Below are 21,851 nucleotides of genomic sequence, written 5' to 3'. Positions count from 1 at the left end.
TCTTACCCAAAAAGGTAAAAGGTTCTACAAAAGTATTAAAATGACAAAAAAATATTCCATAAAGAAAGTGTCATAAAAAGCTCTACGCTTCAATTAGCACGTAGCCGCTTTCATAAAGGCTACTGCTCAACGATTAGTTTAAAACCACTTTTTGAATTTATCTAAGCTGTGCGATCTCTGTCTCACGATTCTTTTTATATATCCTTTATTAGGAAAGTAGATAAGTTGCTTCACAAGAGGCAGTTTTAGGGAGGATAGAGGAGACAATTTCTCCGGGCGCAGAAGTTTTAGGGTTGCAAAATTACAAATAAATAATCTAACAGTTGTAATCATTTTGTGATTTTGAAATTCTGTTCCTATTAAAATGAAGTGGAGGACGTAGATAATAATCTCTCAAAATCTATTAAATTCACTTATTAATGGTTTAAACTAACAAACAGAGTAACACTTCAAAAGTTTTCCTATAACACAGATTAAAAACTTCTTTAATGGCTAATTTAAAGAAGGCTTAAACATCCACTGTTTTATTAAAATGTATGTTTTGGGCCTCTGTTTTACGAAAACTAGTTAAATAAATTGTTACCCTTACCCCATTAGTTGAACTGATTATTATGCCCATTATCAATTAATATGGGGCACACACCCCCTCATTCCAATCTATTTCGTTGTCCAACACATACGGTATGTTTAGCACCCAAAACGAATGATGGAAAAATTTTTGAAAATTAAATTGAACGGCACCCAATCAAGCCACTTGACTCAAGGTATTTTGGCCTTTGGTTAAAGTTTGTAAATATGTAATGCGTCTATGAACCAGAAGTTAACTCAGGTTGACGCAGATGCTCATAGAGGAGCAATATTCACTTGTCAGAGTAATATGCTGATTAAAAGAATTGAAACAATTCAATTCTTATTAGGTTTTTGGGCAATTTTTCTATACAGCAGCAACAGGGATGGAAATTGTTACAAGGATTAGAGGTGCATTAGGATTTACATTTTAGGAAACTTACGTGTTATATCGACCACAACTTGATCAGTAATAAAACCGGCTTGGGTCCACTTCGTGATAATCAGCTTAGCCTGATGAACATTAACTATGCAGATATATTTTAATTAAATACTTAATGTATAGAGATGGATAGATTAGTTATTTAATGCATTCTTGGTGACCTGCTTTCCACAATTAGCTGTTCTATTTTCCACAATTTTGCTACTAAAGTATTATATTTTCATCAAATTTTGGCATATTTCGTTAGGATTAACCTAACTTCACTTCTTTGGCGTGGTCGCTATAACATGTAATTAACAGATTTAGAAAGGCAAGGTATAGCCTTTCTAAAAGGTTTGGAACACTAATCTAACCGCGATGCTTACTGAAGTACTAGGAAACCATATGAAGTTCATTATAAGAAACACAGTTTTTTTTTACTATTTTCACTTATTAATTGATATCAGTACATAAGCAGATATGTCGTCATTTTGCTTTTGTTGTCTATCGTTTCCTTTTTTTTTACTATATTCATTTTTTTCCCAATTCCTTTATTAATTGATTTTGCTATGTAAGCATATATGTCATTGTTTCGTTTTTGTTCTATATTATTTAATGTAATGTTTAGTCTCCACCATCACAGGCCAAAGAGCCTTTGTAGGGGTTCTAAAGCTTTGTAATTTTTCTTTATTTTCTCTTAATAAACTGATTGATTGATTGGTTGATCATATGAAGTTCATTATAAGAAGCACACTTTTTTTTTACAATTTTCAATTATTAATTGATATCAGTACATAAGCAGATATGTGGTCATTTTGTTTTTGTGGTCTATCGTTTCTTTTTTTTTTTACTATATTCATTTTTTCCCAATTCCTTTATTAATTGATTTTGCTATGTAAGCATATATGTCATTGTTTTGTTTTTGTTCTATATTATTTAATGTAATGTTTAGTCTCCACCATCACAGGCCAAAGAGCCTTTGTAGGGGTTCTAAAGCTTTGTAATTTTTCTTTATTTTCTCTTAATAAACTAATTGATTGATTGGTTGATCATATGAAGTTCATTGAAGTTTATTAAAGGAAATACAACACTTCCAGTAGGCCTATGCATCCATTCACAAATAAAGTGGAGTGGTGCCCCAAATTGATGTATTGTATTTGAATCTGAATTGTTATATTTAGGCAAGTGAAATATAGGCTATTATTATAGATACTTGTTTAGTAGCTTGATTATCCTACCCTTAATTTGATGCAAAGCCTGCCGCGCAAGGGAAATCTTCCCAAAGTCTAAAAACTGGATGGTTTCCAATCAGGTTGACCCAGACCCGATCCTTACGTCACCATTGGGCCTAGCCTACCCAGGTGTTGGGTCAGAGGTAACAACCCGGTGCTAAAAACTGCCTAGGGTACTGCTGTTATAATGAATAGTAGAAAAGGAGATGCACATAAACTGAAAGTGGTAGTGGTGGAACTAAAACCTAAAGTGAAGCAGGATTTCTAATATACAAGCACCATTAAGGTAATCTACTGTGGATACACATTTTGTGAGATCAATTGGATACCATAGGCTTATCTTCCCAAAAATTGTTATAAAAAGTGAAACCAAATTTCAAGACCTACAAAGAAACTTGACTGGGTGAGCTTTTCAACCTGTGCTCCTTCTAAAAAAAACCTCTAAAAGTAAAAGCAGCGACAGACGACGGTAAAAACGTTACCTGGATGATCTTTGAAATTTAATAACTTTCGACAAGTTACAAAACCGGTATAAAGCTTGTGGGTCAAAGAAAATCCTCGGTCGGGTATTGTATTAGTATCGAAAGTGCTTTTACACAAGCATATCAGAGAAGTTTAAGGTAATGGACTAATGAACAATTACCAGGTTTAAAGATTTCTTATGCTTGTTGGGAATACAGCACGTCCTTAAAAATATAGGTTTGACTTATTTTTTTAAGCTCTACAGCGGAATTCTTATTCCAGGGTAACAATCTAGTTCAGGGCTTCTTGCATAGTAAACACTATAATAATTTTGTTTACTTCACTCGGTTCAGAAAGATTCGATCTATTGCATTTTGCTATTCAGGTCAGTTCAACTGCATCTCAGGCTCTCCCTCTAACGCCTAGACATAGCCCTAGGCTGTCTCCTAAGCTTCGCTGATTCTTTTTCAGTTTGTATTATTTCCTTGTACTTATTTCTCATTGTCAATTTGTTCATACTCACTAATGAGTTAGCTAAGAATTAGACATATCTTTAGAAATCAGACTTTCATCCTGAATCCAAATACAACGTTCATTCGCGCCGAAAATTAACTTCGACACCCCCCACCCCCCACCCCCCCCCCTCTGCCTAATACGGAAATATATACCCTGAATTGCATATATGTACTGAATTCTTCGTAAGTCACTCTTTTCTTCAAATTGATTTAACAGTTTATAGTAATAATGTCAAATTGCATATATACAATTCAGAGTATAAATTCACACATTAGCAGGAATAGGGGTAAAGTTCATTTCTGACAAAAATGAATGTTATATTTGTATTCAGGATGAAAGACTGATTTTAGATGCATCTCTTGTTTTTAGCTATTTCATGTGTGATTTAGTCGGCAAATTTACCATTTTTTACTTTACTCCATTCAAAAACATTTTAGCTATTGCATATTCCGACTCGCTTCCAGTTTAACTGCATCTCAGACCCCCTCCCTCTAGCGCTTAGACATAGCCATAGGCTATCACCAAAGCTTCGCTGCTTTTTTCCGATTTACGTTATTCCTTTGTACTTATTTCTCATCGACTATTTGTTCATAACACAAATCTGACAAGAAAAACAAAATCAGCAAACATGTAGATTTAACCTAGGGCTAGGTATAAGCCTAGAATGGGGGCTATTGAGAAGGAAACATGTTAATAAAACAATTCTTACTTCATAGTATTCAGAAAAATTATATTTAGCTCGTTTTTGAAGGGGCTTCTACTATACTTTACCCCCAAGCCCCCTCCTAATGTGCAAATATATAGCCAAAATTATATATTTCGCATGTGTTTTTTTCTTTTCTTGATTTCGTCAGTGTTGACTCGATTTACAGATGCACAGGTTGAAACAAGAGCGACGCATGGGAAAATGCATGAGAAATATATAATTTTGGCTATATGTTCATACATACATTTTTTTTGGGGGGGGGGATCGTTGATAAAGTATAGTGGAAACACCTTCGAAATGTGTTAACTAGAATTTTTGTGTTCATATTATGAAGTAATAATTGTTTTCTTAACATGTTTCCTTCTCAATACACCCAATTCTAGGCTTGTGCCTAGGACTATATCAAGACATCGGATGGGTGGGGGGAAGAGAACACAGAAGTTCGCTAATTTTAGGGATTTGCATTATTTTGTGCTTATTTCTCAGTTATAAAAGTATTCTACATATCACACTGGTAATCCACATAAAAAATCGTATGTTGATTTTAAACAAAAGATATTTTTAGCAATGAACGGATTTGTGAAAGTTGCGCTTTGCGCGCTTTTCGTGTCATCGTGCCTTGCCGCGGAAGCTGATCCTGCAAAAAGAACAGTAGATAAAGTGGAAAAGAGGATATCTCCCGTATATCCAAAGAAACAAATTTCTAGAGACGGTGCACATCATCACCATGACCACCATGGACATCACGAGTAAGTGTTTTTGTTAGTATTTTATTAGTGTTTTTGCACTAAACAGCAAAACACATTTTAGAGTTCATTTTAACATCCTATTGGATGAAATTATGCAGATCCTCTGGCTATAGGCTAAATAAATACAAAAGTGGTATTAGGGGTTTCTTCTGAAGTTAATATGGACCCCCCCAAACATGGCAAAAAATTCCCTTTTCCACGTTTTTGAATTCTTTAGTAGGATAAAAGCTGTAATCGGCATATACACGGTAATTTCTTTTCGGGTAGGGGGGTAGGGAGGTAACCGAAAAACATAAATTCTACTATATAATCTGAAGGATAAGTGCCTATGAAGTTTGTAAGGATTGAAGGGAGCAAAGCCCTGTACGAGAGTACATCCATGGCTGCGTTTTTTCTATCTTTAAAATTTGTTCATTTTGGAGGGTGGAACGTCGAAGACCTGATTTAAGCTTAAGTTAAGGTCAAACTCTCACTTCTACTTTTTACCTACTTTCAAGGCTTTAAAGATTCTTTGATGACTTATCAATAGAAAAATGGCGAAAAATCAAAAGTCCCTTAACTAGAGTTTCCCCACCCTTGAATTGGCATATATATATATATATATATATATATATATATATATATATATATATATATATATATATATATATATATATATATATATATATATATATATATATCAGAAAATTACCTCTTCTAAAAGTAAAAAAAAAATAGGATTTTGTTATAGGTTTTTTGCATAAAAATTTGAAATTGTAGTTCATGACTAAAAACAGTCGAACTTTTAAAAATTTTATTCCGTAAAGCTCCGACTCATTTCCAGAACGGCGGCGGGGGAAACGGGAGGGGGTATCCAGCAAAATTAATTTTTCCATAGCCAACCTGGACTAAGAAGCTATGAAAAATACAAAATATAAAAGTTGATAACTTAAAAAAAGTGAAGTTTTGTGTTTATGCAGTTTTCACGTTCGGTTACTGAATTAAGCCACTTCTTACACAATTAAGCCGAATTAACCAAATAAATTTTTAGTATTTTCTGTGTAGCCGAGAGTTGATTGTAAGAGAAAGACTATTACCTCTGATTAAGCTAATTTTAGCTTTTTGTTATGACATATTACCACGTAAATTAAAGAAATAAAAAGAAAGAGCAGTCAATGCTTGTGAGATGTTTTTGCCTTATTAACTCTCGTTAATAGTCTTGTTAACTCTTGTTAACTCTTAAATACTCTTTATTAACTCTTGTACTTTGTTCCCCGTTAGAATTTATATCACTCAAGTTTTTGACCATAATAATTTGGTTTATAAAATGCGATTACCGTAAGGTTCTGTTGAATCTAAATGATCAGAGGTGAAATTAGCTAACAATTTGTTTCTCACGGATAAATCTTTTAGATTGGAAACTATGATCCGATGAAAATTGCCCATCCGAAGAAAAACCGGGCGAATGTTTGGTTTGTTTTTTTTTACCAGAGTTGAAGAATTCCTTCCTACGATCGAAAAAAAATATTTTGGTGAAAATTAACTATTTATGCTCTTTCTTTAAATTTCTAAGCAATAAATTTGTTTATGTACATTGTTTACGCTCTAATACTGTTTTCCTTAAAACATATTTGTGCGAGATTTGTTTGAGTACAGATATGCGTCTAAAATTAAAACTAATATTTACAAAAAAACAGAAGACAAAGCAAGACAAAGCAAAAAAAAAAAAAACAAAAATCAAAACGAAAAAGCAAAACAAAAAAGAAACAATTTTCAAATTAACTAAATAATTCAATATGATGGGAAAAAGGAAAAATTTTGAAAGAGTCTCTGTCGTATCTACCCCCCTTTCTTTTTACTAGAGAGATCTCTGGAGTTGTTCTCCACGAGGATACTAGGAGTCTAGATAATACCTGGAGTCTATACTCTAAACAATACTAGGAGAATATTATTTACAATAGAATATCTCGCTTGTAATGTCTTATCGATTTTTTAAATTGTTTTCATTTGCGTTAAAATCGCTGATTTGAACTTCCAAATAATTTTTCGCTTTGGTTATGTGAGCATTTAGGATAAGTCTTTACCCCAGATGTCGAGAGCTCAAAAGACTTTTCCAGTTGTTTAGTTGCAATCATGATAGATTTTCTTCTTTTTAGATTTTTGAAATAAGAAATTATTTTAAGCTATCACGACATGAAACAAGATGATACACATGATCACCGCATAAATCATCATAGCTCTTCATACCTCTTTTTATTGGCTGATAATAATAATATAAAGCCCATTTCTTCAAAGTCTGAAGTTAGTTTTCTTCTATTGGATTAAACTACTCTTGCTTTTTTAAATAGTCAATAAACTTTTGCCAAAAAATTGAAAATATTGTTACAATTTTCACAAATATTGTCTTCTAATCGACCAAAATCTTTACTTATTGACTAAAACTAAAAATACACGAAACCCATCTTTTCAATGCCTGAAGTTACTTTTATTCTATTTAATTCAACTCTTCTTGCTTTTTTAAATAGTCAATAAACTTTTGCCAACAAATTGAAAATATTGTCACAATTTTCACAAACATTGTCTTCTTATCGACTAAAATCTCTACTTATTGGCTAAAACTAAGAATACACAAAACTCATATTTTCAAAGTCTGAAGTTACTTTTGCAACATTAGAAAATACATATTAAACTAATTCTGATCTTTTTAAATAGTCAATATACTTTTGCAAACAAGGTTGAGAATATTCTCATGATATTCGCCCAGTTGTCACAGTTATTGTCTTTTTCGTAGCCGAAAATACCTTGACGCTTATTATTATTCCGGAGTATTTGGCTCATAAAGTACACCTTGATGTAGTTTCTTTTTCTTTAATTGTTGACTGCTTGTAGTTCAGACTTTTGATTTCTTATTATACAAACTTATTCACTACTTCTGACCATTGCTTATATCCTTTGATAAACCTGATTAATAGCCAAAAAAATACAGCATACAATATCTTTAAAAAATTATAATATAATTGAGATTCAGCACTAATGAAGACATGTTCTTTCATAGAGCGGCCCCTGCTTATGGTGCTGGACAAGGTGCAGCTGGCTATGGGTCTGCCCCACCTGTTGATAATTATGCACAAGCTCCTGCTTACAATGCTGCTCCTGCTGTACCTGCACAAGCTTCATATAATGCACAACCTCAACAAGCATTTGCAGCACCTGCTTATCCCGAACAAGGATCTTATTCTGCACCAGCCCAAGCTGCTGCTCCATACCAAGCTCAAGCTTCGTACAATGCACAACCTCAACAAGCTTTTGCAGCTTCTGGTTATCCCGAACAGGGAGCCTATTCTGCACCAGCACAAGCAGCTGCTCCATACCAAGCACAGCCTTCGTATAGTGCACCAGCTCAGCCAGCTGTCGGATATGCTGCGCAAGAATCATACTCTGCACCACTTGAGGCAGCAGCTCAGTACCAAGTAAGACATTTGTAACTATGCAACTTATCTCTAGCATGATGTCTAAACCACGCTTAAAGTTGCTATAACGATTCTTTTAGGAGATTTAAACTAAACCCAAGATAATATTGATTTTTAAAACTCCCTAACTCATTTTTGCCAGCAGCACATGTTCAAAAAACGTAAAATACTCATTGTTTTAACTTTTGAAACAATTCCAAAGTGAGAAAAAGTATATGGCCGACTGCAAAGCTAGATTCTTCCTAAGAAATTGTGAAATATGCCAGGGTTAAACTAAGGTATTTTATCCTGGCTATTAAATCTTTAAATTCTCATTTCATCCAGTTTCTTATAACAATCAACAGTTTTCACATTGTATTGAAAACATTTGAATCTTCTCATTTGCACATCCACAGTTTTTTTTACCCAACTAATATTATTAATGGGATTCATTTATATAAAAAAATACATGCATTACAACAATGTTCAGAAGCTATGGCCTGCAAGGGACTTAAATCAGGATAGAAAATAAGGACAGGAGAAAGATTGTCCTAATTTTACCCAAATCGAGGAAGAAGTGAGATAAATGTGTATAGGAATATATAGAGACATTTTTAATTTCTTATAGAGAAATTGTATTCAATATTGAAGATTTAATACCCCACCCCCCTATCCCGTAATCTCAGAAGAGTTCCATTTCATCCAGTTTCTTATAACAATCAACAGTTTTCACATTGTATTGAAAACATTTGAATCTTCTCATTTGCACATCCACAGTTTTTTTTACCCAACTAATATTATTAATGGGATTCATTTATATAAAAAAATACATGCATTACAACAATGTTCAGAAGCTATGGCCTGCAAGGGACTTAAATCAGGATAGAAAATAAGGACAGGAGAAAGATTGTCCTAATTTTACCCAAATCGAGGAAGAAGTGAGATAAATGTGTATAGGAATATATAGAGACATTTTTAATTTCTTATAGAGAAATTGTATTCAATATTGAAGATTTAATACCCCACCCCCCTATCCCGTAATCTCAGAAGAGTTCCTATTTTAACCATAAACTTCCATAGATGCGTTTTCATCTGAATTCTTCGTCTGAATTTTCATCTGAATTCTTCAGAAAAATTTTCATAAAATTCATTCATAAGAAATTTCAGAAAAAATCATTCATAACTGTTTTCATCTGAATTCTTCAGGAGTAACAAATAACTGGTTCGAAAGAAATATGTAAAAAAAAACTGACTCTTCTAGGAACTTTAAATTTAAATAGAATAATAAAATATCCTAAATATTATTAATTTTTTGCACTCAATGCTTGGAGTTAATTTATTGATTTATGATTCAAATTACCACACAAACGTAGCAGTTGGTTCCTTGAATAAAATTTGAGTTTCAGCGCCATTTTTTCTTTCCTCTGCAAGCAATTCAAATACCATCAAGAACGTCACTGCATTACTTTCTAAATTGATATCTCCGCATTTCTAAGGAAATTTAGCAAATGGAATGTATACTTGTATCTTTTTTTATAATTGTATGTTTTACGCACTAATAATGCTACTTTTAATAAAGCTTGACAAAGATACCATTCTGTGGGTCACTTGGAAGGAATGCTAATTATGTAAAATGTGTACAACCTTCAATGGAATGTGACGCCGGATTTCTCCATTCCGGTTTTGAAATTGCGACCCAACAGTGACCTACATTTACAACAGATAATAGAACCGTTGAGCACGTAATGCTGCACGGAATAAAAAAAATTGGGAGCGGCTAACTTGCCTTACTACAATCAGATATACTCAATAATTGAATAGCTGTCAAGAAGATTTACCTAGATCTATAAGAATATTATAAATTAAAGGAACTGGTTATGAACATAGTTAAAAGTGTTAGTATTTCGATGGGACAAATAAGTTTACGCTATGCTTAAAAAGAGGAAATTTTGAATTTCAGTCAAAGAGTACTTTCAAGATATATGATCTCTTAGTCAGACCTCCACCATAGCTTCAAAATTCCCCTTGGTACTTTTGTATTATTCAGAACACACTCAATAAGTGAAGTTAGGTTCTTTCGTGAAAAAAACTGCGACGCAGATACATTTTAATTAAATATTTTATATATAGAGGTGGTTAGGTTAGGTTAAGTTAGGTATTTGATATAATGCACCCCCTCCCCTAATGTGCAAATACATAGCCTAAAATTTTGATAAAGCTAATGAAATAAAACAAAATATGATTGAAATATACTACTTTATTAGGATAATAAAATATAATTGTCTCTTTTTCAGTCTTTGCCAAATCCCAAATCTTTATTTCAAAATCCATGTTCAGACACTATCTTCTACCACTATGCGTAGCAAACTAAATTGAGTTTTGTCTTTGTGGCTATGAAACAGGATTTTCTCAGCAAAATTCTTGAGTGTGCTCTGAATTTAACTGAATCAATTGAATAATAAATAAGTATCAAATATTCAATTAAAATGTACCTTTATCGTAGTTTGTTTCACAAAAGAAGCTATCTTCACTTATTGAGTGTGTTCTGAATAATACACAAGTACCTTCCCCTCTTCAGCATTGTTACCAAGTATGTCACATCAGTTTGAGATCCTGGGAGTCTTACTCGCTGGAACTGATTTAATTTAAAGCTGCCATTCCCAAAGTGGGACGCGGGTCCAATCGGTCAGGCATGGTAATATTTTGGTGGGTTATGGGCAGGACGAGCATCCTATGGCTGACTGTACTTTAGAGCCGTAGTTTTGAAAACCTTTCTCCTTGCAAGTGACGTGAGATTAATATCGAGAGTAAACACCAGGGAAAAAATTAAGAAATTATGGAGATGAAAATCCAAATCGTAAAAATGTTTGAGTGACTAATGCGTTAATACCCATTTTAAGTTCAAAGTCATAGACCTTAGGGGTGTCTTCAAAGATAAAATATTCTATGGAGGGGCAATACCCTCGCTAGAATATTTTTATCTTTAAAACTAACATTTGTCTTTCCTTAAACTTCCCAGAAAGCTTCAAACCGCAGAGACTTACCTGACTTAACTGCATGACTTAATGGTTTTGAAATTTTTAATATACTGGAGTTCTAAAAAATTCAAGCTAGAGAATATTTCAGAAAACATTTTTTTTTCTAGACTGAAATGACCTGAATTTGCTCTACTTGTGGACTGGTAATCCCAAACTATACATAATTCCGATAAATGATAACATTGTATTTAGTGCGTTCAATTTAATGCTACTAAATTACACTTATGGTTACTTAATTCCATTCGTTGTAAGCACCTGCAGTAACACATGAAAGAGTTAGGGCCAGATAAGTTGCATGGTTTCAAAATCATCATTTTTTCAAAGGAAAGTGAAGGTATTTACGCGTTCATCAAAATCATCATTTCAAGTGATTGTTCGTTGATTCAGGCACCTTACACTTCCTTACCTTAAGTGTTTGCCTATGGCCAGATACCCCTACTGTTCTGCCTTAAACTGAACTTGTAGTACTCAATATTGGAATGTATAAACCTCATTAATAAAAAAAAAAAGGAATTGTGTTATGTAATGGTGCAATTCATTGGGTAGGCAAACGGGCCAATAGCAGTGGCTTTTGGTAAATCTTTGTTTGGATAGAATACTACTATAGTAAATTTCACACTATGTGGGTCAGGCATAGAATTGGCAGTCAGGTTATTTTCTCACGATTTTTTTTTCTTGGCTGTGGTTTAGCCTGTCAGGTAATTCAAAAGCTACTGACTACTGTTAAGTTGCTGGCATCGTTTATCTGGGTCAGTACTACGCCTCAGGGTCCATAAAAAAATGTATTCGAGCATTTCAATGAAAAGGATTAAGTTTTTTTGTTTGTGTATTTTTTTATTCATGCTGAAGTTATCCAAAGCCATAATAAATGACTAGCGTTGAAAAAGAAATTGCTGGAGAATGAGACATATAATAACTAAACATAGCCTTGCGTAGCTTTGTAGCCTTTGATAATGACAAATCATCCTGATTTAAGGGTTTATTTGTAGATCTTATTTAGCTATTTATTTTTAGGCTCCAGCTGCAACTGGGTATGATCAACCAGCAGCATACTCTGCACAAGTTCCAGCTGCAACTGGATACGATCAGCCAGCAGCATATTCTGCACAAGCTCCAGCTGCTTATGCTCCAGCAGCTGCTTCTTATGATGCCCCAGCTCCAGCTTATGGTGCTCAGCCTCAGGAGTACCATGCCCCAAACAATCAAGGATACTACTATTACTACTATCCAGTAAAAGCTGGAAAGAAAGGAATCAAGCTTCCCAAAGCTTCGTTCCCAAGCTTCAAAGGAATGTGGGACGGAATGAAAGGCCATGCCAGTGGCTTGTTTAACTCCTTTGGCGGTGGTAATACCTATGCAAAACGGAGGTCAGCGGATGAGGACACAACTTTAATAGGTCTGGGAATTACCAGTATTATTCTTCTTATTATTGCATTTGGACTTCTTATTTCAGTACCCTTGATCGATATTACTACAGATGATCAAGTTGGCCAGGTTTTCTATAACGTTAATCTCGGTGGCCTCGGTATTCCAAATGCTTCCTATACTAAATTGAATATCCAGGGTCTTATAGGTCGTTCCATCGGCGGCTTCCATTTGAGCGATTATTTCACAATGGACACACTGAATTCACTAGCCAAAACTGTTCTTAAAGCTTTAGTAGAAGTAGAAGCTAAGCACAAAGCCAAGATATAGCAGATTGTACAGTTCATTTATCCGGGATGGGTCTGTGCAAGCTTAAACAGGTTGTAAGTAAGCACCCCTTCTGCTTTACTTTCCACTTTCAAAAACAACAAAGAGCAAATTAATTTTGAAAAGCTTTCTCGTATGTACTAGGCTTTTCATTCAATTTTTGTTTTGTAATTCAATAGCTAGAAGAGTAAAGCTATTCAATTGATCAACAAATAACTTCAAATAAAAGAATAAATAAACTCTTTGTTGGTTTTTATCAAGGAATCATGGATACTTAAAGCCTAAAATTAATCTGTTGTATCAATATATGTATATAATATTTTTAGCATTTAGCCTACACTGTATTGATTGCATTAGGTTTTAAGTATCTTTTTCCGCTGAAGTATGTGTCAAAATCTGTTAAGATTTTCATAAAATACTCAAATTAAAGAGCTAAGTACAAGAGGTTGATAAACTTGCCTTCCAACAAATGAAAATCAAGTGACTATTGCAGAATGCGCTGAATAGCGCTCCCTCAGCTTTGTACCAAAGCTTTAAAATCAAAAATATAGTCTGAACTTTGTGTTTTTTTACCTTTCGGAGTAATTTCTTTTTAAATTAATAGCAAGGTAGAACGCATTTACCACTTTTGAGACTTATGAACTTCTTGTACCCACATTTTTAGCAGTAAACAGCTTCCGACAAGACTTCAGATTCATCACTTTTGTATATAAATTACTCACTATATTCTATCTGAGCTTAGCTTTCCACAACCCCTAGTTTTTGTAAATTACAGAGGAATATAGTTTCCTGGGAAAGAAAACATCACTGAATAGTGAGCACTTTTTATTTTTATTTTACATGTATATAGTTACTTTTTGGAACATAATTGGTATTTAGTCGGGAATAATTTCTTCCCAGTTTGATCTGGCTCTTTATTTAGTCATTAATTTCACTGGATTTTATCTCTTGAAATTAAGATCATTTTATGATAATCGCTTAATTCAAGTTGGGTTCGTTATATAAACAGGCAAAGTGTTCTGACTAAGTACCATTATGTTTCTCTGTACAGTTTAGAGGGCACCCAGACTGGGTAGTCGTTTCTGCACTTGATTCTCCTGGTGTTTTTTGTTCTTTTTTTCACAGGGCCTTGCAACGCTGTACATAGCTTCTTTCTCATTTTCGTAGTTTTCTCTTCATACATGTATATTTGAACTTAAGAGTAAATTTGGACTATCTTTTGAACTTGATTTTTGAAAGGACGTCTTTTCTATCTTCTTGTGCGTTTGTTAGGTAAAAATTTACCACATTTAATTACTTTTAAAATACTAGTTTCTTTATTGACAGTTAAAGTTAAATTGACTGTTAAAGTTACTAAAAACAATGACCTATAAACCCCATTTTTTTCAGAAAATGTTTAAATATATAATATGTTTAGTATTTATAAAATATATTTATAAAAAATTGTAAATTGATTTGCCTGTGCTGGCAAGCAGCGTAGGTCCTTGTTGTTGATATTTCAAAGTTATCAATTTTGAACAATGTTCTTATTTGAAGTACTTAGCTGGGCCCGGAAACGAAAAGCCACATATGTGGGTATGATCCAAGTTGAGAAGGATTGGGATACGATTATTTTGACCATTAAGCTGCAGAAAATGTTACTGTATTTTCTACAAAAAGAATTCCTTTGTATATTATGTATTCGTAATCCATTCAAATTTCAAGTTCAAGGTTCCATGGTAGGTATTTGTTTACTGTCTTTAGTAATGGTTCAGGAGAAATTTTCAGCTTAAAATATTCCTTTTCTTCTCTATGGGTCAGTAGGTGCATGAGGTTTGTTTTAATTTGTATATATTTAATTTGTATATATTAGGGCAAATGCTACTATTTCAGTGTGTCCTGATTTGGAAAAATATTAATCCAGAAAATGTGAAAAGCTGCCAGGAACGAGATGCAAAATATTACCATACTCCTCATAATAGTAATGGCTTCTGGGAGCTTACTAGAGGATTCAAATTTGACTTTCCGTGTTTTTAAAGTCATTCTTGGAAGCTTTGTCAAGACAAATGAAGGATGTGTTCCAAAAAAATTATAATTATTTTCTTGAGGAATAATATCCGTAAGCATTCACTCACACCTTAAGAAAAGGTTGAAGTAAGTAATTTGGCATGCTTGAGATGTAGAGGCTAAGACAGCGTAGCAAGGGTACTGAATATAAATTCCTTTAATTTTTCTTTCCTCTCTTCTTATTAGTTTATAATACCATACCAGGAGCCTCAAAATTAAATTAACATAACAGTTTGATAACTACTTGAATCTTTAGAATAATGTTTGATATCGAGAATCTGGAATTTGCGTATTGATTTTACTTTTTTGGCTAAATGGCTTTCTTAAAAGTTTGATCAGACGATTTTGAGAAAAGGGATAGGGGAGGGGTAGTTGCCTTCCAATTTTTCGGTTACTTTAAAAGGCCACTAAAACTTTAAATTTTATTTACGAACATTTTTATTAGTAATTATACGTAACTTACAAATTATCTTGCGTAACTAACTTCTATATATGTGTGTTTTTATTATGTATATGAGGGGGTTCACCCCCTCGTCAATACCTCGCTCTTTTCGCTAAGCTTTGAATTTTGTTCCAACTTAATAAGAATGACCCCTGAATCCCAAAGGCCATTCAATTAGAATAAATAGCTCGTTTGGAATTACTGAAAATACTTTAGCTTAAAAAACGAGGTATTCAGGAGGGGACGAACCCCTTCGTATAGCTTATAATTTATATCCGTTCTAATGTTGCTCCATACTTGCAGCTGAAAAAAATCTGAAAAGAATTCTCATTTTTTTTTAAATAACACGGGAGAATCCAGAGCCCATTTCATGGAAATTCTCTTCCCCAATGATAAATTCTTTCATGGAAGGGTCCTCTCACGTAACCCCCTCCCCCAATCCCCCCAACAACACCAACCCCCCTGAAAACATTAGTATACTTTCGAATAATCAACCCCGTATGTAAACAATGGGCAAAGTCCACAAGATGCAGCCCATTTCCCGGGGACTGCGGGGAATTAAGTCGTCCTCAAAGACATAGCTATTAGATCTATCAACTATACTGAACTAAATGGCTATCTCAAAATTTTGATCCGGTGACTTTGAGGAAAAAAATGAGCGTTTGAGGGCGCTTAGTTGTTCTCCAATTTTTTGGTCACTTAAAAAGGGCCCTAGAACTTATAATTTCTGTTAAAATGAGGCTAGGACATTCTAGGACTACTGAGTCGATACAATGATCCCTGATATAAAATGACATCCATGACCTTTCTTCTGGTAAAAAATACAAATTCCACATTTTTGCAGATAGGAGCTTGAAACCTCTACAGTAGGGCTCTCTGATACGCTGAATCTGAAGGTGTGATTTTCATTAAGATTATTCATTATTGATTATTCTATGACTTTTAGGGGGTGTCTCCCTCTTTCTTCGAAAATAAGGCAAATTGTCTCAGGCTCGTAACTTTTGATGGGTAAGACTAAACTTGATGAAGCTTATATATTTAAAATCAGCATAAAAATCCAATTCTTTTGATCTGGATATTGGTATCAAATTTTGTCTTTTAGAGGTTCAGTTACTATTGAGCCGGGTCTGTTTGATAATTGATTGTTGATGATGAAAACCTGCAATACACTTTATTAGTCATTTTTTTCTGATGCTCATTTTTCGGAGTTTATCGATTCGAATCTTTCGAAGGAAAAAGAGCACATTCAATAAAGGGCGTATCCAGGATTTTCATGTGGGGAGGAGGGTCACAAAAAAAAACAACTTTAAAAACACTCACAAAATTTGTTTACAAGCATTTTTGTTATGTTTTACGAGTTGGACAAAAATCTCGGGAGGAGATTAAACTTTGTAACCCCCTGAATATGACCTTGTACAGAGTAGAATATTTGATAGATTACTGGTCCAAAGAATTTTTTTTCTTGTTTGGCACCAGTCCACAAACAGCAGTTTGAAGAACAAAGTTTTAAATGACAGAAGAATCATCTCTTCACTCCAATTTTGCATTGGAAAGAAATCCTAACTTTAGGCATTTTCAAATTTTAGAAAAAAAATTAGTTACTCTTTATTAGGAAAATTCAGGCTAGAATACAAAGGGAAAATATGAAAAACAGTAGTGTATGAAAGTAGCCTGGTCAGATTTAACCAAAGGATCAAGAATCACAATTCAAAAATACTGTCACACCTGACCTGTTTTCTTTCGTACTACACAGTTTACTCACTTTTGTTGTGCCTTACTAAGCCTTAAGATATTTTAGTGTTTGCAAGTTAGGGTTTTTTTCAGATCTAAACACAATCAATCATCTGATGTGTGTAATTGCACTTCATTGAAACAACTAAAAAGTCTGGTACTTTGGTGGTTGGACAAATTTAGTTGACACAATTTTTCCATGTTGTTAGTCTGAAAAGAACAAGTAACAAGTAACAGTAACCGCTGATGTTTTTTTTTTTTAATTCTAAAGGTATGTTTTTTAGACGAATAATGTTCGTAAAAAGAATGCAAAGACGCTGTTTGACTTCTCATATTTAAGAGATGGGTCCGCGTCAAGAATCCCTCCCGTTTCCGTTTAGCTTAATACCTGGGAATAATTTTCTTGTTTGCTCTGATGGTATTTTATTAAAATGCCTAAAATACTAAAAGGGTTATCACTCCCAGATGAAAACAAGAAAAGAAATTGTTTGCGAAAAATAATAATTAAGCATAATTAAAGATAATAATAAATATATAAAAATAAGATAATAATTTTCTTATTTTTTCTGACGACATTTTATTAATTGATGCCTAAAATGCCAGAGAATGTTGCCACTCCCGGATAAAAAAGAAATAGAAATGGAAACTGAGTTTGCCGACAAAAAATTGGTTGGGATAAATAATAAATAAGGATACTTAAAGATAATAATATAAACATAAAATGGTAATTTTATTGTTTGCCCTGATCACATTTTCTTAATTCTTTTTCACATTTTTCACATTTTTTCTCCCGGAGAAAGAAAAAGAAAAGAAACTGAGTTTTCCGACGAAAAATTACTTGCGAAAGATAATAACTAAGGAAAAGTAAAGATAATAGTAAATATATAAATATAAGATAATAATTTTCTTGAATTATCTGATGACATTTTATTATTTGATGCCTAAAATGACAGACAGTGTTACCACTCCCGGATAAAGAAAAAAAGGAGCTGAGTTTCCTGATGAAAAATTACCTTCGAAAGATAATGATTAAGGATAATTAAAGATAATAATAAATACATAAATATAAGATAATAATTTTCTTATTTGCTCTGATGACACTTTATTAATTCATGCCTAAAATGCCGGACAGCGTTACTACTTCCGGATAAAAAAAGAAAGAGAAATGGAAACTGAGTTTGCCGACAAAAATTTGCTTGGGAAAGATAATAAATAAGGATAACTAAAGATAATAATATAAATATAAGATAGTAATTTTATTGTTTACTCTGATCACATTTTACTAATTGATACATAAAATGACATACAGTGTTAAAACTCTCGGATAAAGAAGAAAAGGAGCTGTGTTTGGTGACGAAAAATTACCTTCAAAATATAATAACTAAGAATAATTAAAGGTAATAATAAATATTCAAATATAAGATAAGAGTTTTTTTGTTTGCTCTGATGACATTTTTTTAATTGATGCCTAAATGCCAGACAGTGTTATCACTCCCGAATAAAAAAAGAAAGAGAAATAGAAATTGAGTTTGCCGACAAAAAATTGCTTGGGAAAAATGTTTAATAAGGAAAAGAAAAGGAAAAAAAAAGAAACTAAGCTTGCGAACGAATAATTGCTTGGAAAAGACAATAATTAAGGATGTTTCAAGATGATAATAAATTCATAAATATAAGAAAATAATTTTTGAACAAGTTTGCTCTGATGACAGTTCGTTAATTGGTATCTAAAAAACCTGACACTGTTAAAACTCCCGGAAAAAAAAGAGAAAATGAGTTTGGCAACGAAAAATTGTTCTGGAAATATTCTTGTAATTAGATGACAACTTGATACTGTAATTTTAGAAATTTCCACCTATTGAATATTTGATTGAATTTTTTCTATTATCAGCAACAATAAGTTAAATTAGAACAGATGTCTGTTCTTTTTTTTGTCCTAAGACTTTAACGATTGTAAGTACAATATGTCGTGCATTTGATGTGGCAAATAAAAATTCGTGCAATGACCAGTTATCGCTGTTTCTAGTTTAAACTTGGTACCCACGAACCCCGCAAAATTTCCATATCATCATCCATGAAGAAAATGAGTATATGCACTAATGAGTCAATATATCCATGAGGAATGCAGTAATTTTTGTTGAAAAAAGAAATGAAAAATTGTTTTTCATATACGATCCTCCTTTCTTTCATTAAACCTCAGAACTTTTTCGAAGTGGAAAAATAATATTAATTTTTTTCTCAGTGAGTGTGTCTTTAGATCTGCTTTGACCTCCAAAAAACTTACAACGGACCAATTAATTCTTTTTTCAAACCTGATTTAGAATAAAACTTTCCACATTAGATGCAACATATGTAATTTTTTTTGGGGGGAGGGAGATTTTCTGGTGGGTCTGCGTACATGGGAGGATCTTTCCATGAAGGAGTTATTTGGTGGAAGGGAGTCTCCTATGGGGGGGGGTCGATTTCCCTGCATTAATTAAAAACTATTAGAAATTAAATAAAAGAAACAAGTTTTCTTGTTTCTTTTACAGCAGATCTAAAGACACACTTACTGAGAAAAAAATTAATATTATTTTTCCACTTCGAAAAAGTTCTGAGGTTTAATGAAAGAAAGGAGGATCGTATATGAAAAACAATTTTTCATTTCTTTTTGAAACAAAAATTGCTGCATTCGTCATGGATATGTTGACTCATTAGTGCATATACTCATTTTCTTCATGGATGATGATATGGAAATTTTGCAGGGTTCGTGGGTACCAAGTTTAAACTAGAAACAGCGATAACTGGTCATTGCACGAATTTTTCAACTGAAAGTAAGGAGCAGTATTAAAACTTAAAACGAACAGAAATTATCACCTATGATGGGGTTACGCCCTCTTCAGTACATCGCTGTTTATGCTAAAGTGTTTTTTGAATTTGAAAAAAATTGTAATTATATTTAAACGATCCTTCTGTATCTGGATTCATTTTTAAATAATTGGAACAAAAATTCAGACTTTAGCGTAAAGAGCGAGGTACAGAGGACGGGGCATCTCCCTCATATACGTAATATTTATGTTCGATTTAAATTTTAATGCTGCTCCTTAATTTCAGTTGTAAAAACTTTTTTTTTTGAAAAAATTATACTACTTTCAAACACCATTCCTGCAGTAGCATAATGATAGAGATCTTTGACGTTACAGTATAATAACAATGTCTATAGTAATTATAATAATGCCACGTTACAATTATAATGATGATGCAAAAAAACAAAACAACCATGATTACAATATGATTATGTTATAATTTAACGCTACAAATTATTTGTCACAAATTATTAATATTTAGTTACTATTATTTCTTCTTCTTCTTGCTTGATTATTATACCCCCCCCCCCCAAACTCACAAAAATGTAATTAATGGCATTTTATAGAAAAAATTCATGGGAGCTCACCCCTGGCCCTCTCTTCATGGGCCAACGAACTTTGAAAACGAATTATGAACTTTAGGATCCTCTTGCACGCGTAGGACATTACAAAACTAAGTTGGCAGATTAATATGTTTGTTTCTTTTCAGATTATACCCCCCCCCCTACACACACATAAAAATATAATTAGAGACATTTTATAAAACAAATTTCATGGGAGCTGACCCCTAGCCCTCTCTCCATGGCCCAACGATCTTTGAAAACGAACTATGAACCTTAGGATCCTCTTGCATACGTAGAACATTACTTTTGTTTTGATTAGTTTTACTTTCTAAGTTGGCAAATTAATATGTTTGTTTCTTTTCAGAACGACGATACAATTATTAATTTTGCAAGATCTTCCAGTGTTCCTACTTAACCAGGAGGCCGTGAAGAGGTGCTTTGCTCACAAAAGAACTCAAGTGTATCAAAGATTAGTCAATGTTGAATATCGGGAACTTGGTTGATGTGGTTAAATTATCATAATTTATTAATTTATTTATTTATCAGTGTTTTCTAGTTTCGTGAACATATACCAGTACTTCTACCAGTGATTCGGCAAATACTCTCTTACAAACTAGAATCACATGTCTGTAGCTTCTTCTTTTCAAAATTCAATCCAGAATCTTCTCTGCTTTTTCTATTAATTTTTTCTAAGTCAGGTCTACAATAATTGCCGAAATATTCTTTTTTTTATATCCTTGCTGTTCATAATAAATGTATGTTTCTAATCCTGTTCAAAGAACACAGCTTATGCAAGATCTTTTTTTTATAAAATATTTTCATGCATGTCTTCTTTATGTCAATGTCATATCACAGGGCGTAGCTCTTTTCAGTAGTTATACTACACCTCCTACAAAGTTGGAAAATCAAAAACTTCGAAAATAAACCAGAAAGTGGTTAGGTGTGTCCTGCTTTATTCATCTGAATGTTATCCAAAGACACACTGTATGTTAAGTTTTTCACTAAGTTTACTTTAAAAAACCAAAACTTATTAGACTTACGTTTCCCAGTAAAAATAGATCTAAACCTAAAGTCATAAATTATAGGCCTTTTATTATAATTAACCTTAAAAAAAGCTTGTTTTAATTAAAAAAAAAGTCAACTGAAAGTAACAAGAACAGAAGTTATTACGTATATGAGGGGGTTTGCCCCCTAGTCAATACCTTGCTCTTTACCCCTGAGTCGCAAAGACTGTTTCATTAGAATAGATAGCTCTTTTGAAACTACTAAAAAAATAATAGCGTAAAGAGCGAGGTATAAACTAGGGGACAAACCCCCTCATATACGTAATAATTTCTGTTCGTTTTAATGTTGTTCCTTACTTTCAGTTGAAAAAAACTCGTTTTTTAAACCCAAATTATATTTTATTAAATAAT

The 21,851-nt window shown here is 33.0% G+C and overlaps 1 protein-coding gene across 5 annotated transcripts; it reads left to right on the top strand.

Moving 5' to 3' along the window:
• The first annotated feature begins 2,353 nt into the window (after positions 1–2,353).
• On the top strand, positions 2,354–21,203 carry LOC136035641 (nematocyst expressed protein 3-like). Of its 5 annotated transcripts, none has more exons than XM_065717544.1 (5): positions 2,354–2,506; positions 4,470–4,653; positions 7,688–8,102; positions 12,134–12,867; positions 20,801–21,203. In XM_065717544.1, the coding sequence occupies exons 2-4, from the start codon at positions 4,472–4,474 to the stop codon at positions 12,812–12,814; spliced, it is 1,278 nt and encodes a 425-aa protein (XP_065573616.1). In that variant the 5' UTR covers positions 2,354–2,506; positions 4,470–4,471; the 3' UTR covers positions 12,815–12,867; positions 20,801–21,203. The 5 variants fall into 5 exon arrangements, with proteins under 5 accessions (XP_065573616.1, XP_065573617.1, XP_065573620.1 ...); XM_065717545.1 differs by having other exon boundaries at positions 2,355–2,506; positions 12,134–12,515; XM_065717548.1 differs by having other exon boundaries at positions 2,451–2,623; positions 12,134–12,515.
• Positions 21,204–21,851: the final 648 nt, after the last annotated feature.

Source organism: Artemia franciscana, chromosome 14 (genome assembly GCF_032884065.1).
Source record: "Artemia franciscana chromosome 14, ASM3288406v1, whole genome shotgun sequence".
NCBI classification, from domain to species: Eukaryota; Metazoa; Arthropoda; class Branchiopoda; order Anostraca; family Artemiidae; genus Artemia; species Artemia franciscana.
The sequence above is the reverse complement of the archived record's forward strand: the minus strand, read 5'-3'. Positions and strand labels throughout refer to the sequence as shown.

What these genes read in the sequence shown, in the direction of transcription:
- LOC136035641 (XM_065717544.1), top strand. Translation starts at nt 4,472, where the DNA reads ATGAACGGATTTGTGAAAGTTGCGCTTTGCGCGCTTTTCGTGTCATCG. An exon ending in GACCACCATGGACATCACGA is followed by an intron (nt 4,654 to 7,687) that starts GTAAGTGTTTTT and finishes GTTCTTTCATAG; the next exon opens with AGCGGCCCCTGCTTATGGTG. An exon ending in AGGCAGCAGCTCAGTACCAA is followed by an intron (nt 8,103 to 12,133) that starts GTAAGACATTTG and finishes ATTTATTTTTAG; the next exon opens with GCTCCAGCTGCAACTGGGTA.